The sequence below is a fragment of the Mobula birostris genome, chromosome 22, assembly GCF_030028105.1.
Source record: "Mobula birostris isolate sMobBir1 chromosome 22, sMobBir1.hap1, whole genome shotgun sequence".
NCBI lineage: Eukaryota > Metazoa > Chordata > Chondrichthyes > Myliobatiformes > Myliobatidae > Mobula > Mobula birostris.
In genome coordinates, this window is record NC_092391.1 from 24,839,597 (window position 1) to 24,863,997 (window position 24,401).

The 24,401-nt window shown below is 39.7% G+C and overlaps 1 protein-coding gene across 3 annotated transcripts in view; it reads left to right on the forward strand.

Annotated features, from left to right (window-relative positions):
* Nucleotides 1–24,401, forward strand: part of odf2a (outer dense fiber of sperm tails 2a) — a 54,659-nt gene that overhangs the window by 22,664 nt on the left and 7,594 nt on the right. For 2 of the 3 annotated variants that reach the window (XM_072240340.1, XM_072240341.1), the window contains exons 9-18: nt 3,732–3,803; nt 7,457–7,573; nt 9,492–9,677; nt 10,125–10,234; nt 11,038–11,173; nt 16,720–16,830; nt 17,248–17,352; nt 19,175–19,333; nt 21,321–21,412; nt 23,340–23,502. In XM_072240340.1, coding sequence (XP_072096441.1) covers nt 3,732–3,803; nt 7,457–7,573; nt 9,492–9,677; nt 10,125–10,234; nt 11,038–11,173; nt 16,720–16,830; nt 17,248–17,352; nt 19,175–19,333; nt 21,321–21,412; nt 23,340–23,502 — 1,251 coding nt within the window. The remainder of the gene's footprint in view (nt 1–3,731; nt 3,804–7,456; nt 7,574–9,491; nt 9,678–10,124; nt 10,235–11,037; nt 11,174–16,719; nt 16,831–17,247; nt 17,353–19,174; nt 19,334–21,320; nt 21,413–23,339; nt 23,503–24,401) is intronic. The other variant, XM_072240342.1, reaches the window with a different exon arrangement.

Here is a 24,401-nt window from a genome sequence, read left to right on the forward strand (position 1 = left end):
TAACAGTTATTTCATTCTCCTTTACACTTAAGTGCTGGAAATGATATGTAATCTTGAATCTTGAATTAAAGCACATTTTTCATTTATTTCTGCATGGAAAAGGGAGGTGAGGGATGATATTGGATCACTGGAAAATGATGCTGATGTGGTAGTAATGGGGGGGGGAACAAAGAAATGCAAATGAACTTAATGGGTACTTTGTATCTATCTTGACTGTGTAAGACACTAGCAGTGTGCCAAGGGTCCATGAGTGTCAGGGAGCAGGAGTGAGTGCCAAAGAAAAAAATTGCTAGGCAAACTGAAAGGTCTTGAGGTGGATCAGTCACCTGGACCAGATGGACTACATCCCAGAGTCCTGAGAGAGGTTGCTGATGAGATCACGGATGCATTGGTCATGATCTTTCAAGAATCACTTGATTCTGGCATGGTCCTAGAGGACTGGAAGATTACAAATGTCACTCTATTCTTTCGGAAGAGAGGAAGGCAAAAGAAAGGAAATTATAGACCAGTTAACCTAACAGTGGTTGGGAAAATGTTGGAGTCTATTACTAAGGATGAGATTTCGAGGTATTTGGAGACTAATGATAAAATAAGTTGAAGTCAGCATGGCTGCTGTAAAGGGAAATCTTGCCTGACAAATCTGTTAGAGCTCTTCAAGGAAGTAACAAGCAGGTTGGACAAGGTAGAGGCAGAGGATGCCATTTACTTGGATTTTCAGAAGTTGTTTGATAAGGTGCCACACGAGGCTGCTTAACAAGATAAAATCCAATGATGTTACAGGAAAGATGCTGGCATGGATTGAGGAATGGCTGATAGGCAGGAAGCAGCGAGTGGGAATAAAAGGGACCTTTTCTGGTTGGCTGCTGGTGACCAGTGGTGTTCTTCAGGGGTCAGTGTTGGACTGCTACTTTTCACATTGTTTGTCAGTGATTTAGATAATGGAATTGATGGCTTTGTGGCAAAGTTTGTGGATGATACAAAGATAGGTGGAAGGGTAGGTAGTGCTGAGGAAGCAATGTGATTGCAGCAGGACTTAGACAAATTTGAAGAATAGGCAAAAAATTGGCAGATGGAATATAGTGTCGGGAAATGTATGATAATGCATTTTGGTAAAAGGAACAATAGTGTGGACTGTTATCTAAATGGGAAGAAGGTTCAAACATTGGAGGTGCAGAGGGACTTGGGCGTCCCCGTGCAAAACTCCCAGAAGTTAATTTACAGGTTGAGTCTGTGGTAAAGAAGGCAAAAGCAAGGTTGGCATTTATTTCAAGGGGAATAGAGCATAAACCCAAGGAGATAATACTGAGGCTTTACAAGACACTAGTCAGGCCACACTTGGAGTATTGTCAACAGTTTTGGGCCCCATATCTCAGAAAGGATGTGTTGTCATTGGAGAGCGTCCCGAGGAGATTTACGAGGATGATTCTGGGAATGAAGGGGTTAACATATGAGGAGCGTTTGGTGGCTTTGGGCCTGTACTTACTAGAATTTAGAAGAATGTGGGGGGAATCTGATTGAAACCTACCGAATGTTGAAAGGATTAGATAAGGTGGATGTAGAGAGAATGTTTCCTATGGGGGGGTTATCCAGAACTAGAGGACACAGCCTCAAAATTCAGGGGCGACCCTTTAGAACTGAGGTAAGGGGGAATTTTTTTTTGCCAGAGAGTAGTAAGTCTGTAGAATGCTCTGCTACAGACCGCAGTGGAGGCCAAGTCTGTGTGTATATTTAAGGTGGAAGTTAATCATTTCCCGATCAGCCAGGGCATCAAAGGATATGGCGAGAAGGCAGATGTATGGGTTGAGTGGAATCCAGGCTCTGCCATAATAGAATGGCGGAGTAGACTCGATGGGCTGAATGGCCTAATTCTGCTCCTATGTCTATGGTCTTATAGTCTTATAATTTCATGGGTACTTGCATATATGAGAATTTGGTTCATCTGTGCTGGGTTCAAATAGCCTTGCTAAGCAAGCATTAACTGTTTGGTAAAGGTCAATATTCCTGAGAGGCATGAAGAAGAATTACAAGGAAAATCTGAATGAACCATGCTTGAGATATGATACAAGTTTTCATTTATAGTTCCTGCAACACAAAATCCCAAGATGATTCACAGCCATAAAATTGACATCTGGCAAAAGAATGGTCTTCTAACAGCTTGGTGGAACAGTTGGATTTTAAGAAGAGTTTTGAAGGAATGGAGAGAAATGTTTGGGGAGTGAATTCCAGAGGGTAAATCTGATATGTTTCAGGGCATAGCCTCACATCATGGTGGTTAGAGGGAGAGGTAATGGTCAAGAAAGTGAACAATGTACATGCAACAAGAGTTGAAAAGATATAGAATTTCTCGGGAGTTGAAAAACTGGAGGAGGTGACAGAAATCTAGTAAGTGTGGGCTCTTAAGGTATTTTAACACAAGGGTGAGTATTTTAAAACCAAGCTGTTGTTGAACTAGGTGCCAATTCTGATCACTGAGCAAAAACCACTGATGAATGTAACAGCAGTCTGGAATATAATATTTGAGGATCAAGTTCATGAAAAGGGAAGATATGACATTAGCAGGTGAGCCATATAATAGTTGAATCTGGTAGTAAGTAAATCATGCTGGGTTGCATCAGTGGTTGAGCTGAAATGGGGACAGAGATGAACATAGAACGTAGAAATCTACAGCACATTACAGGATCTTCGGCTCACAATGTTGTGCCGACCTGCTTGAGAAATTGCCCAGAATTACCCTACCGTATAATCCTCAATTTTTCTAAGTTCCATGTACCTACCTAAGAGTCTCTGATTTCCATGCACCCACCACTCTCTGTGTGGAAAAACTTCCTTCTGACACCCCTCGGTACCTACTTCCAAGCACCTTAAAACTATGCCCCCTTACTTTAGCCATTTCAGTCCTGGGAAAAAGCCTCTAGCTATCCACACAATTAATGACTCTCATCATCTTATACACCTCTATCAAGTCACATCTCATCCTCTGTCGCTCCAAGGAGAAAAGGCTAAGTTCACTCAACCTATACTCATGAGGCATGCTGTCCAATCCAGGCAACATCCTTGTAAATCCCCTCTGCACTCTTTCTATAGCGTCCACATCCTTCCTGGAGTGAGGTGACCAGAACTGAACACAGTACTCCAAGTGGAGTCTAACCAAAGTCTTGTATAACTGTAACATTACCTCAAGGCTCTTGAACTCAGTCCCACAGTTGATGAATGCCAACACACCATACACCTGCTTAACAACACTGTCAACCTGCGCAGTAGCTTTGACTGTCCTGTGGAAATGGATCCCAAGATCGCTCTGATCCTCCACACTGCCAGGAATATTGCCATTAATATTCTGTCTTCAAATTTGACCTTCCAAAATGAACCACTTCACAGTTATCTGGGTTCAACTCCATCTGTCACTTCTCAGCCCAGTTCTGCATCCTATCGATGTCCCGCTGTATCCTCTGACAACCCTCCAGGCACACAACAGCCCCAACCTTTGTGTCATCATCAGATTGGTGAAACAAAGCGGATCGGATTAATTGGTCTTTTTCAATTAAGGACCATTTTTATATGCGTACAAGTGAAACAGAAATTATATCTTTATAAATATATAGAACGAGATCTGAGGGGAAAAATAGAAAATATCTTGGATAGGATGATTGACCTCCAGAAGTATAAAGCAAACGTTATGATTCTTAAAACAAAAAAAAATCAAATGAAGTTTCTTAATATTCCTTTTTCAGCACTTGCTAGTGAAGATGCAGGAAATTGAAAATCAGACTGACCAGCTTCTTGCTCAGTATCAAACAGAAAAAGTAAGTAAGGGTGAAAGGTGGGGGGTGTGGAAATAACATTACTAGCATTAAATTGAGCTAGTAATTGTTATATTTAAATTGATTTATTCAATTCTGTATGGTGGTAAGAAAGTTTGTGCATAACTAATAATTTGTACAGCATCATCCTATTGGTTTTTGCTACCTTTTGTGTTCTGCATATGCGACACTGTTTCACAGTCCCTTTCCCTAATGCACTTGCATTTGTATCTAAGATTCTCTAATTTCCATTGACTAAGGTTTTCCATCGATGTAAAAGATCACTGAATTTGCTGATTAAAGTAGTGAAACAAATAAGCTTCAGGTTATGACCCTATTATTATGCTGATGGATGCACAATTATCCCTGATTGTGTTTGAAAGCATCCATGCTTCTATTGTCACATCCATGACAGAGTATTTTAAAGGTAGAGCAGGGGGCGTACACTTCACAACTAACTCATCCTGGTGCACAGATGTGTTAGTTCTGTCTCAGTCCTGCTAACCTGATCTGGAACATTTAGTGGTTAAATGTCATCCATTTAATCTGCCGAGGTAGTTTCCACCATCATCCTGGTAGCTGTGTACATTCCACCTCTGGCCAACATCAGGCAGGCACTGGAGGAGCTGAGCACCATGATCAGCTCTCACTAACTATTATTACAGGGGATTTCAACCAGGCAAGCTTGAAGAAGCCTCCAAACAACTACCATCAACAAATCACCTGTGGAACTAGAGGAGCTCACATACTGTACTTGTCCACTGTTATACCACCATCAAGAATGCTTACCATCCCATCCCTTGTCCGCACTTTGGAAAGTCCAATCAGCTAGCTGTACTTCTACTCTCAGCATATAGAAACATAGAAAATAGGTGCAGGAGTAGGCCATTCGGCCCTTCGAGCCTGCACTGCCATTCAATACGATCACAGCTGATCATCCAACTCAGAACCCTGTACCTGCCTTCTCTCCATACCCCCTGATCCCTTTAGCCACAAGGGCCATATCTAACTCCCTCTTAAATATAGCCAATAAACTGGCCTCAATTGTTTCCTGTGGCAGAGAATTCCACAGATTCACCACTCTCTGTGTGAAGAAGTTTTTCATCATCTCGGTCCTAAAAGGCTTCCCCTTTATCCTCAAACTGTGACCCCTCGTTCTGGATTTCCCCAACATCGGGAACAATCTTTCTACATCTAGCCTGTCCAATCCCTTTAGGATTTTATACGTTTCAATAAGATTCCCCCTCAATCTTCTAAATTCCAACAAGTATAAGCCTAGTCGATCCAGTCTTTCATCATATGAAAGCCGTGCCATCCCAGGAATCAATCTGGTGAACCTTCTTTGTACTCCCTCTGTGGCAAGAATGTCTTTCCTCAGATTAGGGGACCAAAACTGCACACAATACTCCAGGTGTAGTCTCACCAAGGACTTGTACTACTGCAGTAGTACCTCCCAGCTCCTGTACTCGAATCCTCTTGCTGTGAATGCCAGCATACCATTCGCCTTTTTCACCGCCTGCTGTACCTGCATGCCTACTTTCAATGACTGGTGTATAATGACACCCAGGTCTCATTGCACCTCCCCTTTTCCCAATCGGCCACCATTCAGATAATAATCTGTTTTCCTGTTTTCGCCACCAAAGTGGATAACCTCACATTTATCCACATTAAATTGCATCTGCCATGAATTTGCCCACTCACCTAACCTACCCAAGTCACCCTGCATCCTCTTAGCATTCTCCTCACAGCTAACACTGCCACCCAGCTTCATGTCATCCGCCTACTTGGAGATGCTGCATTTAATTCCCTCGTCTAAGTCATTAATATATATTGTAAACAACTGGGGTCCCAGCGCTGAGCCTTGCGGTACCTCACTAGTCACTGCCTGCCATTCTGAAAAGGTCCCGTTTATTCCCACTCTTTGCTTCCTGTCTGCCAACCAATTCTCTATCCACATCAATACCATACCCACAATACTGTGTGCTTTAAGTTTGCACACTAATCTTCTGTGTGGGACCTTGTCAAAAGCCTTTTGAAAATCCACATATACCACATCCACTGGTTCGCCCCTATGCACTCTACTAGTTACATCCTCAAAAAATCCTATGAGATTCGTCAGACATGATTTTCCTTTCACAAATCCATGTTGACTTTGTCCAATGATTTCCATTGCTTTCCAAATGTGCTGTTATCACATCTTTGTTAACTGACTGTAGCATTTTCCCCACCACCGACGTCAGGCTTACCGGTCTATGATTCCCCGGTTTTTCTTTCCCTCCTTTTTTAAAAAGTGGGGTTACATTAGCCACCCTCCAATCCTCAGGAACTAGTCCAGAATCTAAAGAGTTTTGAAAAATTATCACTAATGCATCCACTATTTCTTGGGCCACTTAAGCACTCTGGGATGCAGACCATCTGGTCCTGGGGATTTATCTGCCTTTAATCCCTTCAATTTACCTAACAGCACTTCCCTACTAACATTTATTTCCCTCAGTTCTTCCATCTCACTTGACCCTTGTTCCCCTACTATTTCTGGAAGATTATTTATGTTCTCCTTAGAAGGAGACAGAACCAAAGTAGTTATTCACTTGGTCTGCCATGTCCTTGTTCCCCATGATCAATTCACCTGTTTCTGACTGTAAGGGACCTACATTTGTCTTAACCAATCTCTTTCTTTTCACATATGTATAAAAGCTTTTACAGTCAGTTTTTATGTTCCCTGCCAGCTTTCTCTCATAATCTTTTTTCCCTTTCCTAATTAAGCCCTTTGTCCTCCTCTGCTGGACTCTGAATTTCTCCCAGTCCTCAGATGTGCCACTTTTTCTGGCTAATTTGTATGTTTCTTCTTTGGAATTGATACTATCCCTAATTTCCCTTGTCAGCCACGGGTGCACTACCTTCCCTGGTTTATTCTTTTGCCAAACTGGGATGAACAATTGTTGTAGTTCATCCATGCGATCTTTAAATGCTTGCCATTGCATATCCACCGTCAACCCTTTAAGTTTCATTTGCCAGTCTATCTTAGCTAATTCACGTCTCATACCTTCATTAAGTTCAGAACCTTTGTTTCTGAATTAACTATGTCACTCTCCATCTTAATGAAGAATTCCACCATATTATGGTCACTCTTACCCAAGGGGCCTCACACTACAAGATTGCTAACTAACCCTTCCTCATTGCTCAATACCCAGTCTAGAATGGCCTGCTCTCTTGTTGGTTCAGAAAACCATCCCGCATACATTCCAAGAAATCCTCTTCCTCAGCACCCTTACCAATTTGGTTCACCCAATCTACATGTAGATTGAAGTCACCCATTATAATTGCTGTTGCTTTATTGCACGCATTTTTAATTTCCTGTTTAGTGCCATCCCCAACCTCACTACTACTGTTAGGTAGGTTCTCCTATCATTTTGGATCTCGATCTCCCCCTCCCCCTCCAACTTTCAAATCCCTTACTCACTCTTCCTTCAGTTAGTCCTGACGAAGGGTCTCGGCCTGAAACGTCGACTATACCTCTTCCTACAGATGCTGCTTGGCCTGCTGCATTCACCAGCAACTTTGATGTGTTTTGCTTGAATTTCCAGCATCTGCAGAATTCCTGTTATTAGGGAAGAGCTACTTTTCACTGAGCCACTTTTTTCCCCTCTGCTTTATAGGACAATGCTCGTGCAGCAGCAGAACTTTCCAAATCACTTGAAAGCACTAGAGCCCATCTGCAGGGACAGCTGCGCAGTAAAGAGGCAGAGAACAATCGGTTGGCTGTTCAGATAAGGGTATGCAACATCTTTTTCCAATTTTCATGTAACTAAACTAAATTTAAAACAAAATATTATGTGCCCTAAGAGTGCTGTTAGGTTCTCTTTTTGTTCTGAGTTAATAGCTTTTTTGGAAGTTTGGAGATTGTGTTTTTCAAAGCCCACTGGAGCACGTCAATAATGTGGCATCCCCAGTATGGTACTTAAAGGATTAATGAAATCAAAGGTTGCCTTGAAGATTCCACTCATGTTACAGAGCCTAGCTAACTATGAACATGTCTCTGAAGTAAGATTTTAAAAAACAAAGGATCCACGTCAAAATTATTTTGTTTTGCAAATGCTGACTTCACTATTGACTTGTGCAAATAGTCTGTTAGTGACAAATGTGTATGTTTTATTTCTAGTTGTTGATTCATCCTTTTATATATGAGTGGTAGGTGTGCTTGGCAAGTGCTGACTTGTTCCTTTGTCGGCGTGTAGGCTGTTGCATTCATGATTGTTTTTAATTTGCTTTAGTGTAATGTACTAACTGTTAAGATGGGCACAAAGACGCTGCTTAATGATAACACTGAACTTGTGGCTAATTGCTGTTATATTGTGTTGTTAACAAATCTTTAACTGTATTGTTCTTGAGGCAGCTCTGTTACACTGGACAACAAATTTTTCAGAAGTGTTGCTTCCTTAGAATTTATTTTTGTTTATGTTAGACTGTTTGAAGCTGAACACAAATATAATTTCAGACTACTTGTATCATGTAGGAATTTGGAGAAACAAATTGAATATAATGTCTTTAATTGGGCATAATAGTGCTGAAGTTTTGCAATGGGTCCACTAAGCTAAAAATGTTTTGTTGATGATTTTCATTTGTACTCTGTGTCTGAGGCTTCTTGCTTGAGTGTCTAACAATAATCAACTAGCATTGATGGATTCCATTCGCCCTGATACCGTTTCTCCATGACCGAAATGTCCTGGTGAAACCTTTCACTGTGCTTGTCGCTGACAGCGCCAAGATTTGCAGGGAAGAAGTCTAAGTGGGAATGCAGAAAAAGAATCTTTAGTGACATGTTGTACTTCATGGTTTTGTAAGTTGGAAGCATGTTGTCAACATAGCTTGGTGCTCTGTAGTTGCCAAGAAAATTTTTAACAACATACTGAATGCCTTCCAGGCGATTTTTCTCCAGTCCCATTAGAAGTTCTTCAAATTACCTGTCATTGATGACCTGTTTGATTTGTGGACCAACAAAAATGCCTTCCTTAATCATGGCATCAGTTATTTTAACTTGAAATCTGAATTGAAATAACAAATATAGGGAATTTTTAAAAAATGGTGCATGAAATGGAAATTTCACAGTGATTTTTATGATCAGCAGCCAAAAATTTATAAGACACACCCTAAAATATTCAGGAAGCCAAATCTTTGTTATCAAACACTGGTAATTTTTTAAATTGTGAGTTTTTAGCTACATACTAAATGAGAGGTTTATTCTCTGATAAATTTAAATTGCAGGTATTTGTGCGCACATTTCACCCTTGCATCTTCACTCTAAAATTTGAACGTGTAATCTAAATTAATGTTTGAATGACAAACATAGCGATACCATCCGTTGAGATCATCAACCACTGCCCTAACTGTATATCCTTCAGATCAGCTGGACTTTTAATGTCTCATGGCAGCTTTCAAAGAGCAGCATCTTCTCCAATTGTTTTCCTCCTAAAATCATCATCAGTGAAATCATGTTAGGTAATTATTAATCTCATTTGTACTTTGCATGATTTCTCCTTGTGCAAAATAATTGCACAAAAACTAATGTATTGAGTGAAAATTGTATGAGATGTTTACCTGTTGCTATACATGTCTTTTTTTTAACATGTTCTGATTTTTGATTTAATTGTTTCCAGTTGGAGCTTTTAATTTGTTCCAATTTTATCTCTTAAGAATTTTGAGCGTACCATTTCGCAACAAAAAGGTCAATTGGACTACTTAACAGAGCAATTAAAGCAGCTTCAGCAGAAAGGGGACAGAGACAAAGAGGCCTTGAAGAAAGCCACGAAGGCTCAGAAACAGCGAGCTGAACGCAGTGAAGATGCCATTGAGCTGCTCAATGCCCAACTTGGCGACAAGGTACTTAAGCAGTGTTGGCAAATAAAGTGGCAAGGGTTATTGTAATCAGAAATTTAATGAAGTTTGAAGTATGCAATGAGTTGGGTTAATCACATTTACCTGGAGCAATGAGTGAAACATATAATTTACTTACTGAAAGGCAAATGTGAACTGCCACTTTGTAGTTCAACATGACACTTTATTCTTGAATAGCATTACGCAAAATAACAAAAATATGCCCTGCACTTCTGATTCCATTAATATTGTAGTCATTGTGTTTCATATTTTGTATTAACATCTCGCATATTTTTAAAAAAATGCCAAACAGGGCAAACAAATTCCCTTTAACTCTACTTGATCCACGTCTTGTATTTTAGAAAATAGGCTCCATAATAGTTTTTGCTGTTGTGTCTTTTGCTTTATTAGTTCTTATTTAAAATGAACCTTGCTTGATTGGCTTGTTTATAGGAAACACAGTTGGCAGATGCGCTATCATCAGCTGAGAAATGGAGAAGTTCCCATAACAAGGTGATGAAAGAAAAGAGTCAATTGGAGATGGAGGTCTCAATTTTGAACAAGTAAGAAAGTTGCGAGAGCTTGAACAGCTCAAGAGAAAAGATAGACTTGGTGTAGTTTGGGATTACCATTCACATTAACATTTGATTATAATTTTAATGGTGAATTTGTACTGCAGCATTGTGAAGTGTTCATAAATATGGTATCTATTTACGACTTTCTCCCAGTTAGGAAGGACAGTACACATCCTGATGGTCTTCGCTGGAGCTTCCTTTTTTAATGTTTAAACATTTTTGAGTTTAATATTGAGTTAATAGATAGAGATATATTGGCATCAGTTTTCTTTATCTTATTTAGAATCCAATTAGAATAAAAAAGCATAAAGTGTTCATGAGGTGCATCAGTGTCCCAAGATGCCTTTTAAATCTATTTTTAATAACACATTTTTGAAATTAAATTTTGTAAAGCTATGTAATGCTCAACTGTGGTGAAGTAGAGATGTATCTTGATTTATATTTTGACATTTTGTTTCAGAAACATTATTGATATTTGTTTATAAAGCACTGAACTTATTTGATTTGATTAATAAATTTGTGTCTTTTGCCAGGAAAAGCCCTATGGCATTACAAGTTGCTTAAATAAATAATGATACAGGATATAAGATGATGTCAGTACACTAGATGGCTACAAGCTATAGCGTCATATGGATCTATTTTCAGAGTGAATTTAAATTTAATTACATACAGTAGGCAACTTTTAATATTGCCAACATTTCACCAAAGACTGTGACCTGAAATTAGTTACATGGACCAGAATTGGGCAAACAGACTATATATCAGATAATGTACAGATTTTCTTTTGGCAGCCGTATTGCTGATCTACTGGATCAAACTCATCACGTGGAGGATAAGGCTCGAGGAGACCTGGAATCACTAATGGACAGACTCCACAAGATGTCTTCAGAGAGCTCCTCTGTCAAGCTGGAAAACGAGACAATGAAGGTAAAATTTCCCTTACTTAAACTTCTCCATTGACAGGCATATGAAAGACAATTAGAGCAATTTTTTCTGAATTTATTAATTTTCTAATGAATTGATCCAATGATATCTTGAATTCTAATTGGACATGATCTCAAACTTAAATAAGTTTTTTTTATTGATGTTTAACATTAAGTGTGTTTGTGCTGGAGTTTGTAGCATACATTCCAATGTTTGTACTTTCAGCTTTCTGTGTGTGTGGATTGGCAGGAGAGATTGATTTGAATGGCTATCAAGATGTAAATAGGAAGTAATTAGTAACTGTTTACATTGTTTCCAACTTTCTGACATTAATTAGCTTAACCCAGAAATGTTTTTAGTGTTCTCTGTTAATAAACTTTGATTTTCACAAAACATTGATCTGATTGTACTTTCAAATTGCTGTTTAGATGGTAAAAGGCATTTTTAGAGAGAAAATGCTACTCTATTGTGTTCATAATTTATAGTTGTATCATGTTATAATAACTCGATAACTTGAGTTATTGTTGTCCAATGTTCTTGGTTTTATTTTAGATTTCCAGAGTCTGTAATATTTAGTTTTAAATCTGCTAGTAATCTACAAACATGACATAAGGAAGGAAATCTGCTGTCTTGCTTACTTTTGTGAAACCAGGCCCACGCCATTATGGCTTACCTTACTGTCTGTGAATTGGAGCGTCGATATGTAGTTATATTCCAATTCTTTTCAATTACTTAGAGGCATTGGCACTAGAGTTGAGCAGTTTTGGCAGCGCTGAAATAATAGTGGTGGCTAAGTGCTTTTTCCAGTTTAAGATGGTGCGACTGAAGATGTGCGTCTGGTAAATCATAAGGCAAGGGAGTCAACTAAAAACATTACTTATAACATCTTTCATGAAGCAAATAGTGGTGCATTATCACCACAGACAATGAGGAGGCAAACAGAGGTGAGGCTGGTTCGGGGGAATGAGCCGTGCTGGGGCATGGCGAGGCGCAACGTGTTCGAGCCGCAGACAAGAGACGGAGTTCATAACGCTGCCAGAGATGGAGTGAGCGATTTGGAGAGGAGTCGATGCGGAAGACTTTCACCTAACCTGGGTCCGATTGCTCCAAACGCTGATCCTATTTGGGAGATCGAGAATGGCTTCGGGCAGGGGGCACAAGTGTATCAGGGGGCTTGGATCCGGGTCCTGAAACGTGGCACTACTTGGCGTTTGGATAATTTAAATGTTGGCCATATAGACTGGAAGCTCGAGTGTCGGGTATGGAGGCGAGTGTTGGATTGATTTTGCTCACTGTCCCGCAAATGTTCATTCCTTTCTCCGTGGCGCCGAGGCTGTGAACTGATCTGGCTGCTGTGCATTTCTGCCCCACTGGTGTGAACACTGGGGACCGAGGCTTGGCCTGGGCCTGCTCCAGGAGCGGATCTGAGACTCAGTCTGGTTGGGATATCGTTGGCTTGCATTATGTGTGGTTTTTTTCTCTCTCTCTTTCTCTGCACAGTAGTTTTTTGGTTTTTTTAAAAATTGGGTTATTTGAGTTTCTTGTTTTGTGGCTGCCTGTGAGCAAACAAATATCAAGGTGTGTAATTTATGCATTTTTTGATAATAAATGTGCTTTGAATACTTTAAAACATGCGTAACTCAGTGAGGGCAGCTAACCATCCGTTATTAATTAACTTCTGGATTGTTATTGAAAGGTAAATAAAGGATGCCAAAAATGTCAGGTTTGTCAGTATCTAAAAGTGTCTATTTTTAACATCTTATCTTCTGTCTTGGCGCCTTGCAGTTTTAGATCAATATAGCAGTACAGGCCTTTTGGCCCACAATGTTTTATCTAATCTAACCCTTCCTTCCCACATAGCCGTCCATTTTTCTTTCATCTATGTACCTGTCTAAGAGTCTTTTCAGTGTCCCTAATGTATCTGCCTCGACCACGCCTAGCAGTGCATTCCATGCATTTACCACTCTCCATGGAAAATAATCCTACCTTTGACAACACCCCTCTGTATACTTTCCTCCAATCGCCATAACAGTATGTCCTCTCATATTAGCCATTGTAAACCTGGGAAAATGGAATTGTCTGTCCACTCTACCTGTGCCACTTATATACCTCTATCAAGTCTTTCCTCATCCTCCTTTGCTCCAAAGAGAAAACTCTAGCTCACTCAAATTTTCCTCAGAAAACATGTCCTCTAATCCAGGCAGCATTCTGGCAAGTCTCCTTTGCAACTTTATCTAAAATTTCCACATTTTTCCTCTATTGAGGCAAACAAAACTGAACACAATACTCCAAGTATGGTCTAACCAGAGTTATAGAGCTGCAACATTACTTTGCAGCTCTTGAACTCAATATTCCCCCACCACCACCACCACCACTAATGAAGATCAACACAACATACACTTCCTTAATCACCCTATCAAATTGCATGGCAACTTTGAGGGATCTGTGGACTTGGACCCCAAGATCCCTCTGTTCCTCCACACTGCTAAGAATCCTGCCATTAACCTTGTACTCTGTTTCACATTCGACTTTCTAAATTTATCATTTCACACTTATCTGGATTGAATTCTATCTGCCATTTCTGAACCCCTCTCTTTATTCTGTCCTTGTCCAGTTGTAGCCTACAATCTTTTATCCCTGATTGGCCCTACCCTCTCTTTAATCGTCTTCCTGTTTCTCACATAATCCTAATCCTACTTGCCAAAGCCACCTTGCCCCTCCTAGATCTCCTAAATCCTCCTTAAGCTCCTTTCTGGCTACTTTATAGCTCTCAGGAGCACTTTCTGATCATCGTTTCCTAAACCTTAAGTATGCTTCCTTCTTCCTCTTGAGTAAATGTTCTCCCTCTCTTGTCAACCATGGTTCCTTCATCCTATGTCCTTTCCCTTGCCTCAATGGGACAAATCTCTCTGGAAGCTCATGCAAGTACTCCCTAATGATGATGAGGGCTCCATCAGTCACGGTCAACCATGGATGTTGTGTCCTAGCTGTCTAGATATGCAAGCCAGGGCACTATGATATGGAGAGCAAGCTGTTGCCCATGTAGCAAGCTTCCCCTCTCCATGCATCTAATAAGCCCAAAGGAACAGCAGAGATCAATTCAGTGTGGAACCAACAGTGTCATAGGAGTTGCCAGTCTACGTTGAACTCAGTGGAGGACGGCCATTAAGGATTCCAGCTCCGGATTTTTCCTTTGGGGTTTACTCCCGAGTCCTTCCCCATGAATGCGTATAGCTGCAAGACAGCAGAGGTTTGAAATGAGAGTTCTCCTTCTCCTCAATGAGCTGCTAACCACAGCTGGTGAGCCCCATCTGCCCAAAGCAACTGGTTTAAAGGAGCTAGTAACCCACCTTTGCCCCTACTCCTATCAGTAGCAGTGGTTCCACCTGGCTTAGTAGCTAAGCCGTGAGTGAATGCCAGGAGCTGGGCTTGCTTGTCAGAATCAGAATCAGAATCAGGTTTATTATCACCGGAATGTGACGTGAAATCTGTTAACTTAGCAGCAGCAGTTCAATGCAATGCATAATCTACCAGAGAGAGAAAAAATAATAATAAATAAAATAAAACATAATAATAAATAAATAAATACGTATGTTGAATAGATTTTTTTTAATGTGCAAAAAACAGAAATACTGTATATCTAAAAAAAAAATGAGGTAGTGTCCAAAGCTTCAATGTCCATTTAGGAATCGGATGGCAGAGGGGAAGAATCTGTTCCTCAATTGCTGAATGTGTGCTTTCAGGCTTCTATATCTCCTACCTGATGGTAACAGTGAGAAAAGGGCATGCCCTGGGTGCTGGAGGTCCTTAATAATGGACGCTGCCTTTCTGAGACACTGCTCACTAAAGATGTCCTGGGTACTTTGTAGGCTAGTGCCCAAGATGGAGCTGATTAGATTTACAACCTCCTGCAGCTTCTTTCAGTCCTGTGCAGTAGCCCCTCCATACCAGACAATGATGCAGCCTGTCAGAATGCTCTCCATGGTACAACTATAGAAGTTTTTGAGTGTATTTATTGACATGCCAAATCTCTTCAAACTCCTAATAAAGTATAGGCACTGTCTTGCCTTCTTTATGACTACATCATTATGTTGGGACCAGGTTAGATGCTTAGAGATCTTGACACCCAGGAACTTGAAGCTGCTCACTCTCTCCACTTCTGATCCCTCTGTGAGGATTGGTATGTGTTCCTTCATCTTACTCTTCCTGAAGTCCACAATCAGTTCTTTCATCTTACTGACGTTGAGTGCCAGGTTATTGCTGTGGTACCACTCCACTAGTTGGCATACCTCACTCCTGTACGCCCTCTTGTCCTGTACATCAGAGGCTATTTGAGCCCCACGCCATTGGGAACTTTTAATGGATAGTGGGAGCTTATCCCCACTACAATCCCTGACTATAACAACCATAAGCAGCCAATACTCCCTAGGCAACCTCCATATTTCTCATAAAAATTGTGGTGTGATTGATGCCTGGTTCCTAAGGTTGTCATAGACAGGGTAGTAGTGGGGATAAGCTCCCACTACCTATAAAGTGCTCCAAATAGCGTGCATCTCTAACAGCCTCTGACAACCAGGTCCAACTCTTGGTTTTCATGTGTGGCTTAGCTATTAGGCCCAGCGGAACTGTTTTTACTGACAAGAGAAGGGGCAAAGGCGGACCACTGGTTCCTCAAAACCAGTTGCTTCGGGCAGGTGAGGCTTGTCAGCCTTGGACGACAGCCCACCTAGGAGAAGGAAAGCTCTGATTCTAATCCTCCGCTGCCTTGCAGCCACACCCACCCATGGGAAAGGCTTCGGGAATAAACCCCGAGGAAGAAATTCAGAGCTGGGGTCCCTAAGGCAGTTTGATGTTGTTTTAAACTTCACTCTGGCGACCTCTGCAACAACACTGTATTGTTGCTGCCCTTCCCTTGGACTACATCAGTGACATGGAGAGGGGGAACCCGGTACATGGGCAACAGCTAGTTCTTCAAATCTTCCCACCCAGGCTTGCATCCTGGAGAGGACACAGTCCACCAGGGGCGCAAACCCATGATCCCCTGGAATTAAAAAAAAGAGACTGTAGGTTATATACTTAAGAATTGATTAAGAGATTATAAAGACAATTCCTTGCTTGGTCTGAGAACAAAAAGTAGGTTATAAAAGTTAAATATCAGATGGTTCCAATGAAACAGTACTAATGAGATGGGGTTATGGTTTATTACCAATAAGAGGAGAAAATATTGTTTAAGGTTCATAATTATTATTTGCATTTTTGCTTAAATTCTGTAGAAAAAATCATTCATTTCTGATTTTACTTCAATGAAACTTTTCAAGTTTGTTTGAAAGCATAGTAAACTTACTGGATTATTGAAGAGACCCTGGGTTACTCTGTAATTAGAGGTTAAGCAATATGATTATGCCTCATTCTCTAGGTGTTACCATTATGCCCAGGAGAATATTTTAAAGCAGACCAGAATGTAAAAATAATAGTAACCTATTTGATATTTCAAAAATATCTCAGCCGGCCCCCAGCTGAATACTTTTTCCTTTTTCAAAAATATTTAGGCGAATATGAATGCATTGGAGGAAAAATTCTCATTTGCTCAGACTGAAATACAACACCTAAAAGTCTCTATCAAGCACTATGAAGGGCTGGTGGATAGTTATAAATCTCAGGTAATTAATTTTGGATTTCAGAACATCTGAGAATATAGCAAACCAATCTGTTCTCGCACAATCGTTTTTGTAATATTAGTCTATGATCCTACCACTGGAACTCAAGGGGTTTTTGATTTTAACACAGTGTGAAGGGAAAGTCCAACTTCTTTGTAGGATTGGGCAAAAAAGCTCTTGTACTATATAAGATTATGAAAATAAATATTAATTTGAAATGTAAATTGAAACTGCCGTAGGTTCAATGTATTAACCAATGAGGAAGACGCATGTTGACAACACCAACAAAGCATTAGTTTCAGTGAAAGATTTTGAATAACCATTGTAAAATGATTATTATTTCTTCGTGTGGAGAGGTTTTCAAAATTTTACGTCATTATTTTAAAGTTGCTATGTAATAAAATTCTTGGCTGGATCTAGGTGATGAAGACGCGGATGGAGGCAGATGAATACAACATGAAGCTGGAGAAGGCAGAGAGGGAGAACAAATTACTGAAAGATGAGGTTAATAAAGAAATTGAACAGGTAACTACTTGTTGAGAAGGAGGAAATAATTCCCTTGTGATAGAGACTATTATTTGTATTTTAAAATTGCTCAGATTTCATATTTATTTATCACATGTACATGGAAACGTAGAGTGAGATGCATCATTTGTGCTAACAACCCAAGGGTATGCTGGTGGCACGAGTGGCACCACACATTCCAGCGCCAACATAGCGTGCTAGGCAGAACAATGCAGAACACAACGAGCCACAAAACAACAGAGTGCAACGCCTTTCCACCTACCCTCCCACCCGCACATGCACACAAACGGGCCTCCAGTCTCTGAGCTTTGACTTTTGGACATCTGGTTGACCTTTGAGCTCAATCTTCAGTATCAACCCCTGATGGAGACAGATTGGAAAAGTGAATGCTGTTTAAAACTGCAGGAAGCTAGGCTGAAAGTTTGTTCCAACTCTGTTTTGCCACAGTTTAATGGATTTAATAAATTTTGGAAAGGTGGAATGTTTTCTGAGACATTAGTTGATATAATTAAAGAAAAGTGTATATGGCATTAAATTGCTAATCAGAAAGCTTACTTTATAGAGCACTAGTATATTAGAAACAAGGTTGCAGTATTGAGGATTAGAAGGCATTGGTCAAACTGCACTTGGAGTATTGTGAGCAGTTTGGGCCCCTTATCTAAGAAAGAATATGCTGGCTTTGGAGAGAGTCCAGAGAAGGTTCACTAGAATGATCCCGGAAATGAAAGGGTTAACATATGAGATGCATTTGATGCCGCTGAGCATGCACTTGCTGGAGTTTAGAAAATTGAGGGGAGGGGGATTCATTGAAAACCTATCGAATATTGAAAGGTCTGGAAAGAGTGGATGTGGAGAGGCTGTTTCCTGTAGTGGTACCTTGCAAATAATCTCCTTTGAGGAGCCTGTCTTAACTGAGGAATCAGTATTGCAAGCTTGCATCCTACAGTTAGTGAAACAGTTGCATGTGGCTCCAGAGAACTGTATCACTAAGCTACCATCCTTTTAATTAGTAAAATAAGTTGGCATTATGGGTAAAAACTATAATTTGTTGCTTCTGGCACATGCTGAGAGAGCAATTTTAAAAATTCCAATATGGCCCACAATTTCACCATCCAGTAATTTTACTCTGTTGTTGAAATGTGGCAATTTCACTTGGTGTGGTTAAGCTAAAAAAAAAAAGGGTGTGTTCAATAACAACTAATAAACAGTAAGGTACAGAATATTGGCTTGATTAACTGAATTGATGAGTGAGGCACTAACCCCCGTTGGGAGATGACTTGTTCCTGTGTGTAAGTAATTACAATAATAGGAAATCAAGATTTATATGTCTTCCAGTGTACTAAACACTAGACCAGCAGAGCTACAGATCAAGACCTTACCTTTTCACATTTTCATTCAGAAATAAATTCTAGTTCAAGTTCGGGTTTATTGTTATCTGACTGAACCAAAAGAGACAAAATTCCGCTGGGCCACTGTGTAGAATGAAGCACATAAAACAAAATGTTACCACAAATAAGTTATTAAAATATAATTCAAATTATATAAAATTCAAACAACTGACTTGCATTAGGTCCGTGAGCACCATTTCATAAATCTGGATGTTAATCCAGCAGTATGGTATATAGAATCTTACCAGCATCTGTTGTTTTTAGGGTGGATTGATGATGTCCCTCTGTGTCTGGAGATTTAATTACTGGATGAGCTGGTTCCATCAGGGAATAAAAGGAAATAATTACATTATGAGGTTAACATTATGTATTAATATTGAGGTTTGCAGTGATTTATTTTTGATGGTCTCTTTGATGTCTATGTTTATCCATAGGTGCGTAGACAAATGCAGAAAAAACTGAGTGATCTGGAACCTATTCCTGAGTTGTTGAAGTTAACTGAACATAAACTGCAGGACTGCCAGCAGCAGCTGGTCATGTATGAGAAGAAAAATGTAGATCAGGCCTCCATTATACGTGATCTCAAGATGGAGGTAGTTTTGGAATTTCTTTCTTTGTAGCTTTTTATGTTAAATAAATTTAAAAATGTCCATTAAAATGTATAAAGAGCAGTTTGTAACATCAGACTTATTTTGTGAGAGTTAGCTATTTGTAAAATCGCTTTTGGGTTTGCTTGCATAAAGTTTTTGTGTGAAATATGGGAATGAGATTTTTAAACAGACTAAGAAAAGTAGCATAAACACAAGAGATTCTGCAGATGCTGGAAATCCACAGTAACGCAAGCAGAATGCTGGAGGAACTCAGCAGATCAGGCAGCATCAGTGGAGGAGAATAAACAGTCGACGTTTCAGGCCTGAGGCGTCAACCATTTATTCCCCTCCATAGATGCTGCCTGACAAGAAAAGCGTACAGTTCATAATTCAGTGCAAAAAAAAGGTAACTCTTCCCTTGCTATAAGAGAGTTTCTAAGCAGTTGTAATAGTGTCTATTTATTCATGTACTTCCAATTTGACACTTGTTCTGTTGACTGTTGTGTTTACTAAATCTATATAGCAGAGCTTTTACTGAGGCCGCCAGCACAAGCTGATGTTAGTTATACATGTCATTTTGGGGCTTAGGGCAGCTTGCACTTTTTTTTTCCCCTTCCAACAAGAAACAATTGATTCAGTTGCTGGACTTAGCACACACTGGTTAGCTGGAGAATCATGTCTGTGCTAATTGATGTGCAAGATGCAAAAGCATGCCTTTTTGCAGTTAAAATAAAAACAAAATTTTGGCAGAATTCACCAGGTAAAGCAGAATCTATGGAAACAAAAAGGCATAAAACAGTACTTTAGATATCGACGCTGCGTCGTACTGAAAGGGAACAGGAAAGATTGCTCACATGCAGAATGAAGGAGGACAGAACAGACGCTGATAGATATGGATAGAGCCAAATGGAGAGGGGCTGATGGATAGATGGAACTAGATAGGGAGAACAATGGGAGGAATGTACAGTACAAAAGGAGAAGAAAACTAAGACAACTGGTGAGTGTTTGTGGGGGTGTGGGTGACCTGAAATTGGGAAGTTCAATATATATACCATTGGGTTGTAAGCTATCCAAATGGAATATGAGATGTTGTTCTCTCAGTTTGCATTTAACCTCTCCATAACAATGAAGAAAGAGGACAGATTGCTCGTTGTAGGAGAGGGAAGTAGAGTTGAAATGACACGTAACTGGAAGTTCTACGTGATCACTGCTGACAGAGAACAGATGTTCTGCAGGGCAGTTGTCTCCTCTGCACTTTGTTTCCCCAACATTGAGGAAGCTACATCGTGAGCACTAATTGCAGTATCTTTCACCTTTACTACAGAGAAGCCAAACACAAAATTGGAAGAACACCATCTCATCCCAGTTGGGTAGCTCATAACTCAATTCCTATTTCAAGTAACCCACAACCCAAATGTTCTCCACCCACGCACACTCACAGCTACTTGGTTTTCCTCGTCCTTTTGTTCAGCTGCCCCATCCCCTCCCTCCACATGGCCACCATTCCCTCCCCGTCTGGTTCTCTGGATCAGCTACCAGCCTCTCTCCACCCCCATTTGTACTGCTATGTACATGGTCCATAACCCTACATTCAATGCCTATTGATATGCAGTTCTAAGATCTCTCTAAATGCCTCTGTTGCATCTACCTCCACCACCACCCCTAGCAACACATTTAAGCACGCACCACCCTTTGTGCGGGAGGGGAAAACCCTGACCTGCAAATCTCCTTTAAATTTCCCTGTCCCTTCACAGTCCTGATGCCCAAAACATCAGCTGATACCTTTTACCTCCACAGATGCTGCTTAACCCAACAAGTTCTTCCATTTGTATTTAGTTTATGTCCTGAGGTATGGTGGGGAAATTGGTAGGAAGAAAAGATTAAATACTTAAGCATTCGTAATTAATAATGTTCAAAGGAAGTCCAATTGGACAAGTTGATTCTTAATTAAATGTAGTTCTTTTTAACTATAAATTCTTTATTTTCTCAGATTGAGGAACTAGGTGGAAGGTCAAGAGAGAAGTGTCACAGTATACAAGAAGAAAATCATAATTTAAAGCTGAAATTGGAAACTTTGGAAAGGTTAGTTGAGTGTCATTAATATTGGATTCTAATGCTTTTGAGATCCAAAGACTCCTCGGAAGTTAAGAATGAGGCATAAAACTTGACGCCTACAATTGTTTTATTAAGTGTTACAAAAACAAAGAAGGTGAAGGGAAAAGCAGGGTGAGAGACAAAGAGGGAAAGAAAAGAGCAGTGAAAGACAGCCTAAGGGAAAAAGGAAAAAAGAGAGAACATCTGTGGTCTGGTCATCTTATACCACACCACTGATTCCATTGAAATTCCAACAGATAACAGTTAACCAATTAAACAGCCAGATTCAGGTAATGAGACACCCACCAGTGAACTCTAGAGGTTTCCTGCAAAATACAGAGACAACTGTAACCATTGAAAACTCACTGAACAATTACATGTATATAGGTGATTATATAAAAGCACAATCAAGGATATGAATGTTAAACTGCAAGAAAAATATTGTACAGTCCCATCCAACATTAAGGAGATAGTCTGAACTGATAATTCCTGCTGTAATTAAAGAGCAGATTTAAATCCAATTCTTTATTCCATTGCAGTGAAAATGGAATATATACAGACATATTATATATTTTATGGGTTTGATGTCTGGGAAGGAATTCTCGCCCATTATTGTATTATTCTCCTTTATGCTAATGACCTGATCTGTAAAAAAAAACTACTGTTCCTTTGTTTTATTACAATGAAGCTTGTTTGGACTGAAATTGGAATTCTTTGTTCACCTTAACTTTTATGCTATAAGATTTTTGTTTGAAGTTGCTGAATTCATGATAAAGTTAATTTCTTAACTTTCCTGCAGATTCTAAGGTAGTCATTTGCATGTCTGTAATTCAGTATGTCTTTAAAGAGATACCGTGAAGATCCAACCACTATTTTATTCCATCAAGTGTAGGTTAAGTCTCATTTCAATATTTAGTTTAATATTCTGAGATTCAAAAGCTTTGATGCATTTGCTGCTAAATTTTTAAATTAAATAATTTTACCAAGTGAAGTTTTCACACACATGAAAAATATCGTTCTTGCAAAAGTTCAAAAGTGATCAACTCAGGAATACATAAACAGATAAAATGACATGAATTGCTTGGCTTGAGGGTGTTTTATGATGGCATCATTAGGCCATGTTTTCTTGAATGGCTAGATCAGCTTTCTGTTATCATAGTACGATTGAGTCCTTAGAAGACTTTTTATAATGAGCAATTCATCACTGTTTTGAAATGTTTTATTCTAAACTTGATTCATGTGTTAAAAAAGACGTCTTTGTACTCCAGTAACAGATCTTTTCTCACGAGAGTAAATCACATAATACCAAACTTTTAAATATAATTTACATAAAATCCTCATGGCTTGCCACCATAAAGAAAAATATGGCAGCTTTTTGTGTTTGCCGTGATGCCACAAACAGTAAAGAAGTGACTGAGTTGAGAGAGCTCCTTTCTCACCATTCTTCTTTCATAGTTTTGATGATACAGGTGGTTCTGTTGGTAAGCACAGGAGATGCTGCAGGTGTTGGAATTCCACATACGAAATACAGTTGTGATGAAGGGTCTCGTCCCAAAATGTCAGCTCTGTTCCTTTCCATAGATGCTACCTGACCTGCTGAGTTCCTTCAGGAGTTTGTGTTGGTTCCGTTGGTACAGGGTTTCGGCATTTAAACTAAACACTGATAAGTAAACCTTACTTCAGGCTATTGGATCACCAGTGTACTCCTGAATTACAATAGCCAGATAGGGAACGGTTTATCCAAAGGTTGGCACCAACCGTACTGTACACATAGATTAAGCACTCAATTTCTGGAGTAAGGCGGGAGCGTACCCTGAACAGTCAACATTGAATTATCATGGTTTGATATACAAAGCTTTTTGAAAACAGTAAGGATATTTCATCCTAAAAAAAAGGACATTGATCACTTTTGTAGGAAATTGGAAGACATCAATACACAAAATCGGGAACTGACACTGGTAGTGGTACAAAGGGAAGAGACGATTCACCACAATCAGCAGCGATTGGAGGAGAAATCCCGGGAGTGCAGCAGCCTCGCTCGACAGTTGGAGACTGCTATTGAAGATGCCAGGCGCCAGGTCAGTTCAGTGAGATTTACTAACTGTAGGAGGAGCAATATGCCATTGAACCCAGTAACACCTGATCAGTATTTTGATTTATTGTGTCAATTTAAAAACCCAGTTGGGTTGAATAGGGTTTCTTACTGATCAGTTTGGGAAACAAGACGTTGCTATTCTCTCTGAAAGTTCTGATATGCTGTGTATTTCAACATTTTCAGATTTCCATTGCTTTCAGAAAACTGCAGATTGTTGTGGACTCATAGACACACGCAGCGTTGAAACAGGCCTGTCAAACCACCTTCAGGCACCCATTTACATCCATCACAGTTTTGTCTGGCCTATATAATCTCATCTTGTTAGCTGTAGACTATTAGGTGCCGGCATTGTGTACTTTGAGTTAGTTATTGCCAAGCAGGTGTAGAGACCATATTATTGACAGGAAGAAATGGCACCATGTGGGGAATGAATGAAGGTGAAAATTTTAATATCAAACTGTTGCTAAATCGTTAATGAGGCAAAGAGTGATTGATGAATTCTTGAGATACTTATTCGGCACTTTGACAAATTCAAGATGTGCTGGCAAAGTTCTCATGCCTTTGTGAAAGGGAAACCTGTCTGACTAAATTGTTGGATGCCTTTGCAGAAGTATCGTATGTAATGGTAGAGAGGAACTGTTAGATTTCCTCTTGATAAGGCCATAATAAAGATTATAGTAGAAAATTTAAGTTCTTAATGTGAAAGATAATATACTTATGTCAATAGGAAATTACTATCTTACTGAAAATGGAGAACAGCATAAATGTGTCATACTGATTAACAAATAGTACCTAACAAGGATCAATACTGGGGTCTCAACTGTCTATGATTTATATAAATTGTCTGGATGAAGGCACTAAGGATATGATTGTTCAATTTGC